The sequence below is a fragment of the Patiria miniata genome, unplaced genomic scaffold, assembly GCF_015706575.1.
Source record: "Patiria miniata isolate m_02_andy unplaced genomic scaffold, ASM1570657v1 HiC_scaffold_13, whole genome shotgun sequence".
NCBI classification, from domain to species: Eukaryota; Metazoa; Echinodermata; class Asteroidea; order Valvatida; family Asterinidae; genus Patiria; species Patiria miniata.
In genome coordinates this window covers 4,150,334-4,166,857 of record NW_024037051.1, presented here as the reverse complement: position 1 = coordinate 4,166,857, position 16,524 = coordinate 4,150,334, and the positions used below count along the sequence as shown (strand labels likewise).

The 16,524-nt window shown below is 40.6% G+C and overlaps 1 protein-coding gene across 1 annotated transcript in view; it reads left to right on the top strand.

The window, feature by feature from the left end:
• LOC119720352 overlaps positions 1-15,763 on the top strand; it is a 30,156-nt gene extending 14,393 nt beyond the window's left edge. The window contains exons 8-9 of the mRNA XM_038190011.1: positions 3,028-3,118; positions 15,171-15,763. Coding sequence (XP_038045939.1) covers positions 3,028-3,118; positions 15,171-15,290 — 211 coding nt within the window. The 3' untranslated portion in view covers positions 15,291-15,763. The remainder of the gene's footprint in view (positions 1-3,027; positions 3,119-15,170) is intronic.
• The last annotated feature ends 761 nt before the right edge of the window (positions 15,764-16,524 follow it).

The window sequence follows — 16,524 nt, the reverse complement described above, 5'->3', positions numbered from 1 at the left end:
GCAGTATAAATGTCAGTGGAAGACCGTTACTGTTTGATGTACATGTACGAATACAAAAGTGCGGTAGTGTCTAAAATACCAGAAAGGTTTCTCTTGCGCCAGAAGTTTTACGCCCCAAGTTTTGATCAGATGGTGTCAGTCGGTACCAAGGGTGAGCCGACTTGACAGTTGATTCTGACACATGGAAATGACTGGAATCGTGATAGTGTGACATCAGAAGGCCGGGCAACATGACTTCAAATCCCTTCACACCACTGTACATAGTGTGAACGGATTTGAAGTCATGGGCACAGTACTGTTGCCCTTGAAAGTGCACGGGTTTGCAATGTTGGAGTCAGGCGTGCCATTGACCTGTAGCTGTATTTTGACCGTGACTCAGTTTAGTGACCTTGCCCTCCTTTTTTCCCCCTCCATCATATATACTATCACCAGTCAGGATAGGGGCGCATGATGTACACATATATCCGTACAAACCTGGCCTCAAAATGTAGGTAGTCACATTCAAACAAGCATTGCCAACTAGCTAGGTGCCCTGGTTTGGACCCTGTCATTGGGAAGTTTTCTATTGATCAGAATATTTGGATGTAGAATTCACGATGCTGCCCTTGTGTTCCCCCTTTTTTTGCCAATTTTGAACCAAACAAAAACAGTATCATTTTCAGGTAAAATATAATTATACATACATGTATCTCTAAAGAGATTGGAAAAGACTGATGGCAATATGTATGACACTTTGATCCGAGCACTTCAGACCATCAAGTGGTCAATTCTCATAGCGCGGTAAGCAGAAAAGTTGTGCTTACTCTAGTGGTAAAAATTATTTCATAGCATAGACCACTAAAGCTTGTGCATGCTAAGCACCATGGAAATATCTATTACTCGATTATTCAATATTATTTTGATATCGATATCGCCGATCATATCGAAATTTCGAAATTTTCGATATTGAGGAATGATATTGAAAATGCTTCAGATTATCTTCAAAATAAATCTCCCGTTTGTGCTTTTACTTTGTGTTTAACGTTTGCTGTATAATAAAATAAAAACTCGGTGGCAACTTGTGCTTGTGACTCAAAATAAAAACATCGTGAAATGCAAAGCGGCATCGCTTTGTGCTCTGCATTCACTGGAATTTGCAGTCTCCTCAATGTAAAACTCACTCTGGACAAACCGTTAGTGCTGAGATTTGTTTTAAAGCGTTTGAGTAATATGCTCCAGGGAAAGATGTGGAAACTTGGGACTAATTAAATTAAACTTTTACGTGGGATAATCAATATATGGAATAATCTTGATATTGGATTTCCACTATATCCATTACTGAAAATTCTGATATCGACAGTGCTTTAATAGTGCATGCATCGAGATTTCTATTGTTACAATGTACGTCGCTATTTCTAGAAAAATTGCAAATTCTGTTGATTTTCATCAAAAATAAAAATAAAGATTCATGCAGGTTTGCAGCATAAATTTATAATGCCAATACAAGATAAAAGTAAACATAACTGAACTTAGAATAACAATAAGCCAAAGTTTTCTATTGGTGAAAGTTTAAATGTTGTCGATAGTTGTTTACTTAAAAAAAAATTAAAATAATAATAATACAGGAATGTGTACGTGCCCAACAAGAATCCATGTCCAACTGTAGGAGGAAACATGTGTTTTGTGTTTGATATAGTTTGGCATTGAGGGTCAGAAAGGAAGTTTTTAACTTTAGGAAGTTAAATTGTGCCTTCCTGCCTATTTTGGTTCAGTATGTTCAAGAGAACAGCCACCTTGCGTGTAGAATTTCCCTCCCCAAAACCCCCCTGAAAACAATGACTAGCACGTGGTGCACATGCACCCGCTGTGCAAGCTACACGGAAATAGCAGACGTGATGTTTTGAGTGCGGTTCGAGACTTGCCAAGTGATGGAGCTGTAACATAATTGAAGGTGACGTTGACGTGATGGGTGCAAAAAATCAACCTAGTTCTAAGCGGCAAATAAATACAGGCAACTTAACAATTACATCAGTCCTTACAACATATTCTTACAGCAGGCTCTCATACCATAGGGTTGCATGAGGACAGTGATAACATCTTTATAATAATATGCAAGTCTCTGTTTGTTTGGATGTTTGTCCGGGCTTATTCTCGCAAGTGGCAGGTTGCACGGCGCTCAAACTCGGTGGGTGGGTGAGGCTGGTTTCAACCTTTGATAAGCGATTGCAACCCCGGGGGTCCCTCCCCGGGGCCCTCTCTTGTACCTACATACGTACATACAGCGTGTGTACGTGTATACATTCATGTACAGACATTCGTGTTTTGCTATACTCTCGAGGACAATGCTTTGTGTTTCCCTTTGTCCCTGTAATATAACACTCTCCCATAGACTAAGCACACAAACTTACTACAGAGGACCGTTTCCAACAAAAGACCCAACTCCCAAGGACTGAAAGGATCTGTTATTCTCCCTTAGTGTGTCGGTCCTCGGGGGTTACATGTATGTAGAACACGTACATGTACACACACGCATACAAGTACACACGCTGTAATTGCATCTGAAAGGGAACTCCCAAGCTACATGCCAATATAACTATAGATGGTGCTGTTGAATTTTTTTCTTCATTTTTTGTACATCAGTACAGATAGTCAGCAGTATGGTCATGCAGCACCGTGCAGCGAAGCCTATAAACAGCAAAGCAAATGCAGAATGAACAGTTGATTCACATTTGAACTGTTACGAATGCATGCAAAAAGTAAACAAACATTAAAAAGATTAACCGACCATCATCTCACCCTATTTATTCTGGTTATAAAATTTAGAGCCCCCTCCAAAAAAACCCAATAATAATGATAATTACATTTACACACCCACCCTGTTGGGTTTTTTTCAATGTAATATGAAACGCAAATGTTTTTTTCTTTGCCTTATTAATACCTCGTTAAATTTGGAAAGGTCATGACTATCTATAGTCATAGATTACTATATTGGTGACAATTTTGAATAATGTACATGCATCTCCAGTATTTGTCCTGTTTTTCCAACAGCATTTGGAAGTTCCTGAGGAGAACACTGAAGAAGAAAGATAGTTACCTCGTCACGGTGCCGTCCCTAGAGAAATCCATGGAAGCACTTCAGGTAAAAGGAATACTATAGGTGCCACCCCTGTTGAAATCAACACGGGTCTATTGTGAGCAAAACTGGGTCCAATTGGCTTTACTGCAGGAACTAGTTTGTCAACTTCCAAGTTCCAATACCTCGGGGAGCTAATATCGACTGTCCACCTACAAACCATGTTGTCTTTGTATACCATTCACACTTACGCCAGTTTATACACGGGTCGGTAGTAGGTCTTTGATTTTCTACCTGGGTACAGTCTCTCAACCCTGCTCCCAATCAGGGCTGGATGCTAAATGTGTAGAGTGCCGGACCTGTGTAGAAGCCATGTTGGATTCTTGCTAGTGTGAAAAGGGTTCCCGAAACCTCAGGGTTTGACCTGGATCCAGCATGGGATTTTGGATAATTTGAAAGGGCCTAATAGTCAGTAATAATGTGTAAGTCTCCCAGGATCAAGACACAAATTTTGATCAGCTGATCCAGTGAGCGACAGGTATGGCCCTTTCACACTCTGGTTCACATGTGTATTGCATGCAGTTTGTACAGATTTCCTTCTGAATGCGCACAAATTAAACCTGGAGCATCTGCAAAGGAATGCGCCCCAGCATGGGCACACAGTGGTTGTAGCTCTTGAGAGTCCGGTTTGTCACTAATTTCACCGTAGGGGCAAGCACTCATGTAAAGATTCCTGTAACGAGCCACTATTGCCAATCAAGGCCAGTGCGCATACCATGAAATAGTAAAAAGTGAAGTCTGTTATGAGCCAGTTTTGCCCATGAGACCGGCGCATATAGAACGAATAGTCAAAAGTAAAGTCTTTCACGCACCAGTATTGCCCATCAGACCAGCGCGTATAGCACAAAGTAGTCAAAAGTAAAGTCTTTCACGAGCCAGTATTGCCCATCAGGCCAGCGCGTATAGCACAAAGTAGTCAAAAGGAAAGTCTTTCACGAGCCAGTATTGCCCATCAGGCCAGCGCGTATAGTACAAAGTAGTCAAAAGGAAAGTCTTTCACGAGCCAGTATTGCCCATCAGACCAGCGCGTATAGCACAAAGTAGTCAAAAGGAAAGTCTTTCACGAGCCAGTATTGCACATCAGACCAGCGCGTATAGCACAAAGTAGTAAAAAGGAAAGTCTTTCACGAGCCAGTTTTGCCCATCAGACCAGCGCGTATAGCACAAAGTAGTCAAAAGGAAAGTCTTTCACGAGCCAGTATTGCCCATCAGGCCAGCGCGTATAGCACAAAGTAGTCAAAAGGAAAGTCTTTCACGAGCCAGTATTGCACATCAGACCAGCGCGTATAGCACAAAGTAGTCAAAAGGAAAGTCTTTCACAAGCCAGTATTGCCCATCAGACCAGCGCGTATAGCACAAAGTAGTAAAAAGGAAAGTCTTTCACGAGCCAGTATTGCCCATCAGACCAGCGCGTATAGCACAAAGTAGTCAAAAGGAAAGTCTTTCACGAGCCAGTATTGCCCATCAGGCCAGCGCGTATATAGTACAAAGTAGTCAAAAGGAAAGTCTTTCATGAGCCAGTATTGCCCATCAGGCCAGCGCGTATAGCACAAAGTAGTCAAAAGTAAAGTCTATCACGAGCCAGAATTGCCCATCAGGCCAGCGCGTATAGCACAAAGTAGTCAAAAGGAAAGTCTTTCACAAGCCAGTATTGCCCATCAGGCCAGCGCGTATAGCACAAAGTAGTCAAAAGGAAAGTCTGTCACAAGCCAGTTTCGCCCAACAGGCCAGCACGTATAGCACAAAGTAGTCAAAAGGAAAGTCTTTCACGAGCCAGTATTGCCCATCAGACCAGGGCGTATAGCACAAAGTAGTCAAAAGTAAAGTCTTTCACGAGCCAGTATTGCCCATCAGGCCAGCACATATGCACAAAGTTGTCAAAAGTAAGTCTTTCACGAGCCAGTATTGCCCATCAGGCCAGCGCGTATAGCACAAAGAAGTCGAAAGTAAAGTCTTTCACGAGCCAGTATTGCCCATCAATGATTGAGAATATTTCTATTCCCCCTGGATGAGATGCCAGTCTATCGCAGGTAACTCTTCAGCTAATGCTGGTTCCCATTCTCCTGGGTGGAGAGAGACAAGTGAACCCCTGACCCGCTGTTTATGAGTCAAGAACCCTAACCACTAGGCCACACTGAATGTGTACAGTCCAAAGCATTTTCGCATGAGCATCAGGCATTGGTGCTATGCATTCGAAGTCTCTCCTAGTCTTCTCCCCTCACTTCTTTCTTACCATTGAGAAAGTAGTTGTGCATGGAGCCATATGGCAGATAAGCAACTAAGTTATGCTAGGAAAACTTGTGCTTAACTTACAGATGCATACGATGTGCACTTTATAAAAATGTATTTTTTTTTTCTCCTCAGGAATTTTCAATTTTGGGTGGATAGCTAGTAAATATTCATGTACTGATAATGTGCAAATTGCTGTGATTAACAGTCGAGTGATTACAACCTTTCAACGCAGCACACAGATCACTTTACCAAAAAGTCAAGTGCGTGTATCCATTGCTTTAATATTGAGATAAGGGTTTAACTTGGCTTGGGACGTAATCAGAAAGGAAATAAAATTAAATGAGAAGGGACTTCCCCATAAAAAACATTTATCAAATAAAAAAAAAACATGTCACTTTATCCTCGCGAGGTGGTTAATCCATCCATGATGCACATGGGGACATCGTATGATTTTATTTGTTTCTAGTGTAAAAATGAAAATGCCTTGGGATATGGATTACTGGATATTGGTTCCAATGCCCCCTCGCTCACCTCCCTACCTGCCCCCCCCCCCTCCCCTTGAGAAAATTTAATAGCCTACTTGGGGAAAAAATATGAAATCAATCTATATTAATGAGCAGGCATAAAGTAGCAAGGATGCCGTCAGGTACATACTGTTGGCTGTTTATAACTTAATCGTTACAGTGTCATGGACTGTTTTGGACTTCATTATTGATTTGGGGCCAGGGCCATGTAGGGTCAGTTGCCTTGACCAAACTATAGCCCAATTTATGAAGAACCACCAGATGATGGGACTTGCAGAGTGCAGACCTTATTCCATCTGACCTTCTGTCCATCATTTTGACAGCTTGTAATGGTGATTAACAGTTGAGTTACTCAACATTTTGACAACTTGAATTTGAATAACGGGAGAATGCAAAATTGAACAAGTGATAACTGAAGGTTTACCTGGAGGTTTACCTGGAGGTTTACCTGGAGGTTTACCTGGAGGTTCCCCTCGAGGTTCACCTGGAGGTTTACCTGGAGGTTTACCTGGAGGTTTACCTGGAGGTTTACCTGGAGGTTCCCTTCGAGGTTCACCTGGAGGTTTACCTGGAGGTTTACCTGGAGGTTTACCTGGAGGTTTACCTGGAGGTTTTACTGAAATTCTGTATTCTTCCCTAAATCTGTTTCCAGTGGGAATTGCAGTTTTCTTAAAAAAGGACTCCATGTTGGATCCCAGTTTAAAACCTCTCTACTGGTTACCAGTACTGACTTGCTAGTCTCTGCATATCAGTCATCCAGCTGTGACCAGCAGATAGACAAGTTCATTGGGTTTGGATGCCCTCTGTGTGACCTTAATGAGTCAGCAATCATGTTCTGTCCTGAGGTGTTGAAATGACTTACATGTATTATTGAAGCAGTGACCATCTAACAGCCTAAATTGCCACCTTAACCCTAAAGGGGCCGGGTTATTTTGACCATCTCTCAGCCGGGGGGGGGGGGGGGGGGGGGGGGGGGGGGGGGGGGGGGGGGGGGGGGGGGGGGGGGGGGGGGGGGGGGCGGATTCTGCCCCCCCCTAAGATCTCGGCCATCGAGTGACGAAAAATTTTGAAACTCGGCACATGCATAGAGCAACTCTTCCTAAACATACCCAAGAAATTTCATGACTATAGGTCAAAGGGTTTTGAAATTATGGCTAATTAATTATTCATATGTACGAATGGCAATTCTGCTCTGTGTACAAGACGTATATGCGAAAATTCAGTTTTCACGGCGCGTAGCGCCAAAAAATTTTTCGCTACGCGGCAACCCGTGGTCCGATTTTTTATGTTTTTGGTATCGAAAGATGCGCAAAGCTCGAGGCTAAAAAGTCATAACAGCTCGGGTCGCGAAACAATTTTTTTTAGAAGCTATCACGGAAAATGTTGAGGGGGGGGCGGATTCCGCCCCCCCCGGCCCCTTTAGGGTTAACTAATCTCATTACATAAACTAGGCTACAGATATGATTGAATCAGCTCTAGTGTGTTTGCTTTCCAGCATGAATGAGCAGTTATAAACGTATGGTTTGAAGCAGATTAGGGGCTTGGTCACCATCATCACCGGCCATTATCCATTATCAGCAGCAGAGGCCCCTAACCAATTTAAAACCACACATTTATAACTGCTCGATCACACTGTTCTCCCCGTTTATAAATAACTTTTCTTTAAAAAAATTATTTAAATTTTGAAAAGTTGTCAAACTTCAATCATTTTGCTCTACCATAAACTTAAAACACCAAGCAGTGTTAAAATGGACGAAAAAAAGGAACAGGTATTTAAAATATAAAATGGAATAGTCAATGAATTTGCTTTTATAAATAGGCCCTGTATAGCAGTACCTATGCGATGTAGGTATTAAGTTTCAAGATCTCATTGGGATACACATTCTGTAAAGGCAACAATTTGAGCATGTTTGCTGAATTTAAAGACACATCTTCACTAAATCAGGGGTACCACTTGGCACAACCTAGTTTCCGTTGATACGATCTTGCTGCGCTATGTTGTTGCCCATCATGTTTTGCGCGATCTTAACCCCTGGTATTGTGTAATTTCAGTGTGCCAAATAATGGCACATTTGAATTAGACTGCAGTCAATGTATCTAAGGCGCGACGCAGTACTTAAAATTTTGAAATGTTTGTGTTGGTAGAATCAATCCTTTCAAAGATAATATTCCGATGATGCATTATTTAAGCAAGGATTTATATTAAATGTACGTACCTCTGTCGTCCCTTTAAAACATAACATACAGGTTTTTTTTTTGAAAAGCGATGCATTCAGAATCCATATCGTTCAGTCATCGCGCAGTTTTGAAGAAAAAAAAATGTGTACATGACGTGACGCGCAGTGTATAACGCGTGAGCTCATTCAGGGCGTGCAGTCTCCAAATACGCGCGCAGTATGCCCTGAATAGCCGGTCAGCATCATGTACGTATTCCTCACGGCCATGGTTAGTGAAGGAACGCGCGCACGCACCCATGGAGTCGAGGCTGCACTTGGCATCTTGTTTTGAACATGCTATAGAGCCTGAAAGTACGCCATTTTGTCTTTGAGCTTCTGGACTCCTCCACGACATATCTATGGGCATTTCACACAGGGTTGCCCTTTCTCTTGCTTTAATTTTTCACAGAATGATTTTATAACTGTATTCACCCAAAGAAACATTCATGTTGGAATTTTATCTTGGCATCCCACAATTAAACCTGATGAGTAATCAGTTGGTAATGGGTAAAAACGAACTTTACTTCCTTTCACATCTGGCTTTTCATACCTAGGTCTCCTTGTTAGATTTACCTACCTACATCCAATGGATTCTAGATTTAGTCGAGCTTGCTTGAATACAGTTCTTATCAACGGTCATTATGATTTTAGATTTGTTTGTAAATGAGAATTAGCCCTTCAAGTTATTAAAAAAAAAACGTGTGTCCCCAAAGACATTTTAGTCTCCGATTTAAGTTTCAGTTTTTACCCAATGACCGCCACAAAATTATTTCATAAATTGTCATCTTTGTACGGGTGCTCCAACGAGTTGCACTAGTCAACATGTATTTTAGATTTTTATACCAAAAATAACTGGTGACCAGGGGTCAAATTTCAGGCTCTATTGTGGAAAAGTGCACACTCCAATATCCTGCATGACAGAGAATGTCAGTCGTGATATCTATACCCTTTATATGTTCCCCTTTCTCACATCTGCCTGCTGTTTTACCATTGTCAGACCTTCTACAGTCCTTTACGTTTTTATGTAAACACTGAAGGCCTGGCCGTGTTGCATTGTCAAGAGACTGTTAGAGTAGTTAAAGGGAAGGATGTCGTCAAAAGGTCAGCGTAGAGTAGACAGTTCCACATCCGCAACAAAACAACTGAGTTTAAAACAACAATCACTGACTGGTTGGATGAAATCATGGATATTTTTGTGTTTGCCCTCGTAATTGCTCACGTCCCTGGATGGTAAATGATTAACGGGCATTTCTGTGCCAAATGAAAATGAAAATGAAATCCAAATTCTGCATTCTTCCGGAATTCATGGAATGCTTTTGTAGTTTCTTTCTGTTTGTCTTTTTTGCCTTATGTGTATATTGAAAGACAGTTTGTTTAAAATTTAAAAATAAACCGCATTATGTTAAGGGGGTCCACCCGATGTTCCCCAATACTGCTGTTCCCCAATGTGATGTTCCCCGATACCGATGTTCCCTAATACCTGTTCCCCATGTACCGAAGTTCCCCAATACCGATGTTCACCTGTCCTTAGGGTTAGGGTTAGGGTTGCCGGTTGGGGAACAAAGGTATTGGGAAACATCGGTATTGGGGAACATAGGTATACACCCAAGTTAAGATATTACACGTGAAAATTCCAGAACTGGATGAAAAAAGTCTTTTTATAACTGTCAAATACCGAGGACCTCGTATTTCTCTTGGTGAAATTCCTGAAACTTTGATGCTGAAGTGTGCCTGAAGTTGTCTTTCTTCTTAACTTAGGGTCTCCGTCTGGCTCTATTTGAATCTTTTTATGGTATTTGCTGTATTGAACCAACTTTTTTTTTAGAATTGGAAGATATCATTTTTGATCTTGCCAGTGTACCAGTGTTGGAAGTAAATCCAGTAATTAACTGGGCAAACTGGTAGCTTCCTACCAGTTGGGCAAGATACCAAACAGCCACCTAAAGTTCCTAATTCACATCTGAAAGAAATTTAAAATTGGTATATGTACATGACACTTGATGTTGCGCAGGAGTTATATGTTTGATGTATGGCTTGCAATTGCCCTTCAATTACATGTAGCAGGATATTGAATTTATGAATTGGGGGATTAAAACCATGGTATAAGCGTACATATGTGCCAAATGTTGATCAAAACTGTCTTTTCCATTTGAAATTTAATTAGAAATCAATTCAGCTGCCCTGTGTTTTGTCAGCAACTTAATTCATGTAATTAAGGGAAAATGACAGTGACGGTTCCACTGTTCATAATTATAGAAATGTTTGCACATAATCCTACAATATGTAAAAGTTACTAAATGTGTTAAAATATATTTTGGACACAATATGTCAGTACCTTTAATGTCCATTTTTCGTGGCCAATCTTGGAACAACTTCACCGGATGACCTCCCTTTATGACCTCTGTGGTTGACCCCCTATATCAGGAAAAGGATGTTAGGCCAGATGGAAAACGCTCTCCAAAGCTTCCCTTTGCTGCATCCTCTTGTTTTTATATTCATTATTTATATTGTGCAGTTATCTAACTCATCTATGCATTTTGGATTCATAGTGCTTGTGCTTACATGTCACAAGTAGATCAGCTGCCAAAAATGTATCCATGACTTTCATGCTACATGTACCAGGATGGTCACAGGAAATGTGGTCATGGTTTTGGTTTTTGTCTTAGTATTTGTTTATCATAGTATTTATTTTTGCTTTCCGTTTTGTCCTTTGTGTGGTTTGTAGATTTTCAATGCTGGAACAGGACATAAGATTTACCAGATTCAGATAGGACTGAAATTGTTGACCAACATTTTCTTTCTGAGATGAACACTGGAGGTGAACTTGGGATGGGGAGGCCCTGGGGCCTCCAATCTGCAGGGATGGGATCCAAAAAAAGACTAATTTGAACCGAAAAGGCTGATGTTCTAAGTTTGCATTTCAGCTCCAAAAAGATCAATCCTCAGTTGGACTTTGAATTTACCAAAAAGCTTGACATAGTACTAGAAGAGAGACAGGAGACATTATTGTTTACTGTCATCTTTTTTCCCCTCCAGTTTATTGGTGATAGGTATAATGCAACTGCCATTTTTAGGAATGTACAGGGCGAGTCAAAAAACCCAAAACCCAAAGCCCAAATGTTGGGACTATTGTTTTAGTGAAGTTCTACATGTAGCACTTTCAAAATCTAGGATATGAAAGCCCAATTCATAGACTTACTTTTAGTACAAGAATCATGCAAATCACTCATGTACTTTTCAAGTTACGGTATTTTAAACACAACCACCGTTTTAAATTTCTGTCCACGGTTCACAAAAACAGGTGTGCGTTCTTTCAGCAAAACAAAAACAATTCACACACATCCCTATGTGATTTGTTTTCGTTTTGCTGAAAGAACACTAACCTTTTTGTGATCCGTGGACAGAACTTTAAAACGGTGGTTGCTTTTAAAATTCCGTAACTTGAAAATTAAATGAGCGATTCAAATGATTCTTGTATCAAAAGAAAGCTTATGAGTTGGGTTTTCATATCCTAGATTTTGAAAGTGCTACATGCAGAACTTCACAAAAACAATGGTCCTGACATTTGGGTTTCGTTTTTTTTTTACTCACCCTGTACATGTACCCCAGAAGTTGAGGAATAGTACTAAGATGTAAAGCATCCAAACAAAAAGTGATTCTGTATGTAACTTGTACAAGGTGCATGTTTCTATAAGTACCATGACACTTGTACCCATTACAATTTCGGTATCAGAGGAAAAAGGGAAGAGCCTAGAAATTAGGTTCATGTGTTCTAGAGACGTCTGAATTATTAGGATCCTTATGGAACTGAAAATACACAAGATTAATTCAGTTATAATCATTGTCTGTTTATTTGTTTGTTAGGGTGGGTTTTTTTTGGCTCCTTTGTGTAGGCATCATGCCTTGAACTCATTTTAATTCCCCTTTACTCACCGTTAACTGCCATGAAAATGAGTTTCAAGAAGTCCGGGTACAGAATTGAAAACTGTCTCTGTTGACTGTTGAAGTTCATTGACTCACATGTGTAGTTTGACTTTCTGAACTGTGATTGACACTTTATGGGGACACAGCCAAGGTGAGGTGTTGCAATTGGTTAGATGTCATAACCCCAAACAGAGCAAACTTGGGGTGTGGATACCTAACTCCCTTGGCCTGTGTTTCCAAGTATTCAAAGTTCATCAGAGAGGAAACATATGAATCACTTTTCATTGTTGCACATTTCCTATTCTTGTGGTCAAATTGATTGGCTATTGTCCATGAACAAGGACAGGTCAGTTGATAACTGGACCTTCAAGTCGTCAGTATCTATTCTCAACTCAACATTCTGTGCAACTGTGATTGATCAACCAATTCTTTTTTTTTTTTTTTATTTATTCAAACATTATCTTGTTCATAAAACTATAAAAACTGTAACTTTGAAACCAAACAAGTGTCCTTGTTTGGCTTGCTGTCAAATTAAGCTGACTTTTCTGTTTCATTCCAGGGCCCTATTTCATAGCACTGCTTAACAGGTAGCAGAAAAGTTGTGCTTACTATAGCAGAAAATCATGCTGCTGCTTAAGCACTATTTCATGCTAACGGTTGCGCGTGCATGGAGATTTCTATTGTTCCGTCACTGATTTAAGCAAAGTTTTCTTCTGGGGTTAAGCGAGCTATTCCTGTGCTTACTGCTTAACAGTCCCTATGAAATAGATTGAGGCTAGGTAACCACAGAATCGGCTGTTAAGCAGCGCTGTGAAATTGGGCCCAGCTGGTCAGAGCTTAAAAATATTATTGCAACTTTCTCTGAGCAGGTCACAAATAAATGAGACTTAATTGCAAAGTTTAAATCCCTGATAAAGTAACGATTTGTAATGTGTGCCCAAGCCTGTGTCTGAAGTAGTTTGAATCTATCGGATGAGTAAATCCAAGTGAAAACCCTAAAGCTACAAACACAAGTTTGCATTACACCAAAACAAATACACCACAAAGTGAAACTGACAAGGTCCTGGGTCCATATACATACGTACAGGATTTAAATCTGCCCCATTTGGAGTACCATACATATCATTTACCAAATTAGCTATCCAGCCCTACATTGGCAGTTATCCCAATGTACAGTACTTACCTGTCATTATACACATCCCTGCTTTTTGAGACATCTATTGATCTCATATTGTACATATACCTTAAAAATGTTTTTTTCTGAGACTAAAATTTTTGCAAGGGAGTAATGTACATTAGCAAACTACTAACATTGAGAACTCCCCCCTTCTAAAAAAAAAACCAACCCACAAGTCCCCCATCCCATCCAATCATTGTTACCTACAGTTTCAATGGAACTTTTTTTGGGAAAGCAGGAAGAAGAAAATTGAATCAAATTTGGCAAAGTATCAGTTTTCTCCTTCAAACACGTCAACAGGATACAAAATCATCCAACCCAACCTCTCGCCCACCTCCCCCCCCCCTCCCCCTTGCCTTTCATGTGTCCATCGAAAAAGCTAAAGGCTTATAAATAAGGTTTGATTGTTTGGCATAGTTTGGTTGGCTTGTTCATGGTTTTTGTTGGTGGAGGGGTTGACATTTATAGTTAATTTTCTCCAAATCTATAATGTTACCAGATGGAGGCCAATCAATAAAAAAGTGACAGATTTGTGCAAGTGTATACAATGAGACTTTTGACTTAAATATCAAACATAACAAACGCATAACAGATTGTCTACTCTTTGGGTCATGAATATTGGTCCTTAGAACTCTGAGCAACATAGAGAGAGAAAAGAAAATCCATCATCCATCATCCATTTAACAATTATTGACTGCTGTGATGTGGGATATGACATTTTTAACACCAAAGGGGCGATTCGCCTTAAGTGCTATGTGCCCAGAGGGGGTTCAAAATGGCATATCCCACATCACAGCAGTAAACAATTGTTTTGTTATATCGTGCCCATAACTCGAACAGATAATTGGGTGTTACTTACTGTGTGAGAAATAAATTAAATCACTGCAATGTAACCTTTACCTTGGATAACTGAAGGTTTTAGTGTCCTGCCGGACATGAGACTGAGCGTTGTCATTGCAGTTCTCATTGCGCAAAGCTAGCATGCCGGCCGGCAGGTTCCACACGCGCGCAACGCATGCAATGAATGCAGCTGGGATATCACCCTCAGTATGTGACATGCATTTTTATTGTCCAGACACATGGCCATTCTAGACCAATGAATTACAGTATCCAAGCACACCATATAACAAAATAGATTTTGGTCGGTTATTAATTACCCCTGAAAAAGTTCCGTTTGCTAACCAGTTTGGCCGAACGTAGTTGGAAGGATTTAACACCGACGCTTGACCAGGCCAAATGAGGAAATTTGACTTCAATCTAGTGTCACAATTAGAAGAGAAACAGCTGCCTGTTTTGAATGTAAAATGAGGACAGGGGAAACAAAATAAGGGGGGGGGAATTGATCAAACAATCAGCATCTTGGTTTACTCAGACCTGGACAATTTCAGGCTTTATATCCCTAAAGTATTAGAGTCCTCCGACTTGACCTAGAAACTGAATGGAATAATTAAGTGTACAACAGTGTACAATTACATGTACAGACACGTTTGTTTATGGTGTTAATCAAGGATTTTCTATTGTTCCTCTTCCCCTTTCCTTTGTTTATCCTTTTTCGCAACAGCTCTCATTGGTTTTGTACACATTTTCCAGCCGAGGAGTCCTCGATTTGGTTCCTGTCCTCGATTCATCGATGATGTTGCACGTGTGTGTCCTTGATATTCACCATAAACAAACGCATGGTCTTTTGTGTACAGTTTGTTGTTTAGATGGTCAGTAAGCTTTGTCTGACAAAATTGTAAAAACTGGGTTGTGTGAACATCAAAAACATTACAAACATTGCACAGTATTCTCAAGTTGACACAAGTGAGACACAAGTCAGTCTCATGAAATTCAGGTCACAAATAAAATTATTACAAGGAGTGTGTGGTTCACGACTTGACTTAACACCAGATGATTTGTGATTGACTTGTGATGACTTGGGTACCAATCTGTTTTAATGTTTTTCTTCACATGGGACTGAATGCCTATTCTCTCTTTGTTATCAGCTGTCACTGGATCTGCCCTCCTGGGTCAAGCATCTTCCTCTAGACCATCTCTCCATGTGGATGCAGGAGGAGGAAGCTCGGGAAGAAGTGCGACTAATTAACCTCTACCAAATACTCTGAGAAGGAGGCCGGTACACCAAAGGATGTCTTCCCACCAGTAAACAACCTTGAGCCCAGTTTTTACCTTTGCCTCTGACCCCGGGCAAGAAGAGCTAAATATATAGAGCGACATCATTGTATTAATAATTTGGGCTTTTCCATGTCGCCTCTGAGCCATCGCCTGCTGCTAATCATTAGAAGTTGTAATATATGGCCAGAGTTCGCAGCCAGTTGTAACCCAGTCTGTATGTATGTACATCACAATATTAAAGATACGAAGATAACATAAGCTGCAAATCATTCAGCAAATTAGATTAGCTAATTTATTGTCATTTATGGGTTGAGTGGATGAAAAAAAACCTAGACGTTCTGTTCTGGTTGAAACCACCATGCAGTTGAAACCCAGTCAACATCACAGTGAAGATGAAATGAGCCCTGTAATTTGTTTTGTCCCCCTATTTAGAGAAATAATTTACAGAACTCCATTTACCGATTCTGTGGTCATTTGTAAACTCTTTTCTTAAGCGTAGTTGGTACTGCAACAGAACCGTGGCATATAAGGGCCTATCACACTATCCAAAATCTCCATGCTGGATCTCACAGAGATTTCAGGAACCCCTTTCACACTAGCAAGAATCCAACATGGCTTCTGCACGGGTTTGGTGCTCTGCACGGGTAAAATCCAACCCTGGTCTGGCCCAGGGTTGAGAGGCTCTACCCAGATAGAAAATCCAATATCGACAGGAGTGTGAACGGTATGCCTTGCCTACCCGTGTTCGATTGGACCCCATTCTGCTAACAGTGGATCCATATTGATTTCAATCAGGAAGGGTGAGACAATAGTGTGAAAAGCTAGATGCCCAGATAAGTTTCATCTTAGTTTTGGGTTCAGACTCAAAAATGAGGGATTGAAATCGCTAGTGAGGGATATACATGTCTGATGCCAACTATTTGCTTGCATGTGATTATTATAGTGGCTGCTGCATGTTTTGCCCAAAGCACAAAGTTACCAACAACCTCAAATGTAAATGCTTGAAAATCTTGCCAGCAATGCCTTAATTTAGACCTGAATGCATGGACTTCGATTTGGCAATATGCTTCTTCATTGATGCTTGCCAAACACATGTACATGCATGGTGCTATGACTGTGCTGGAAAAAGCACATATAGTTACAAAGTAAATGAAGCTTGCCATTAAAAATATCATTTCATTCAAAAACAATGAATGATTGCAATAACACATGCTCATTTTCAAA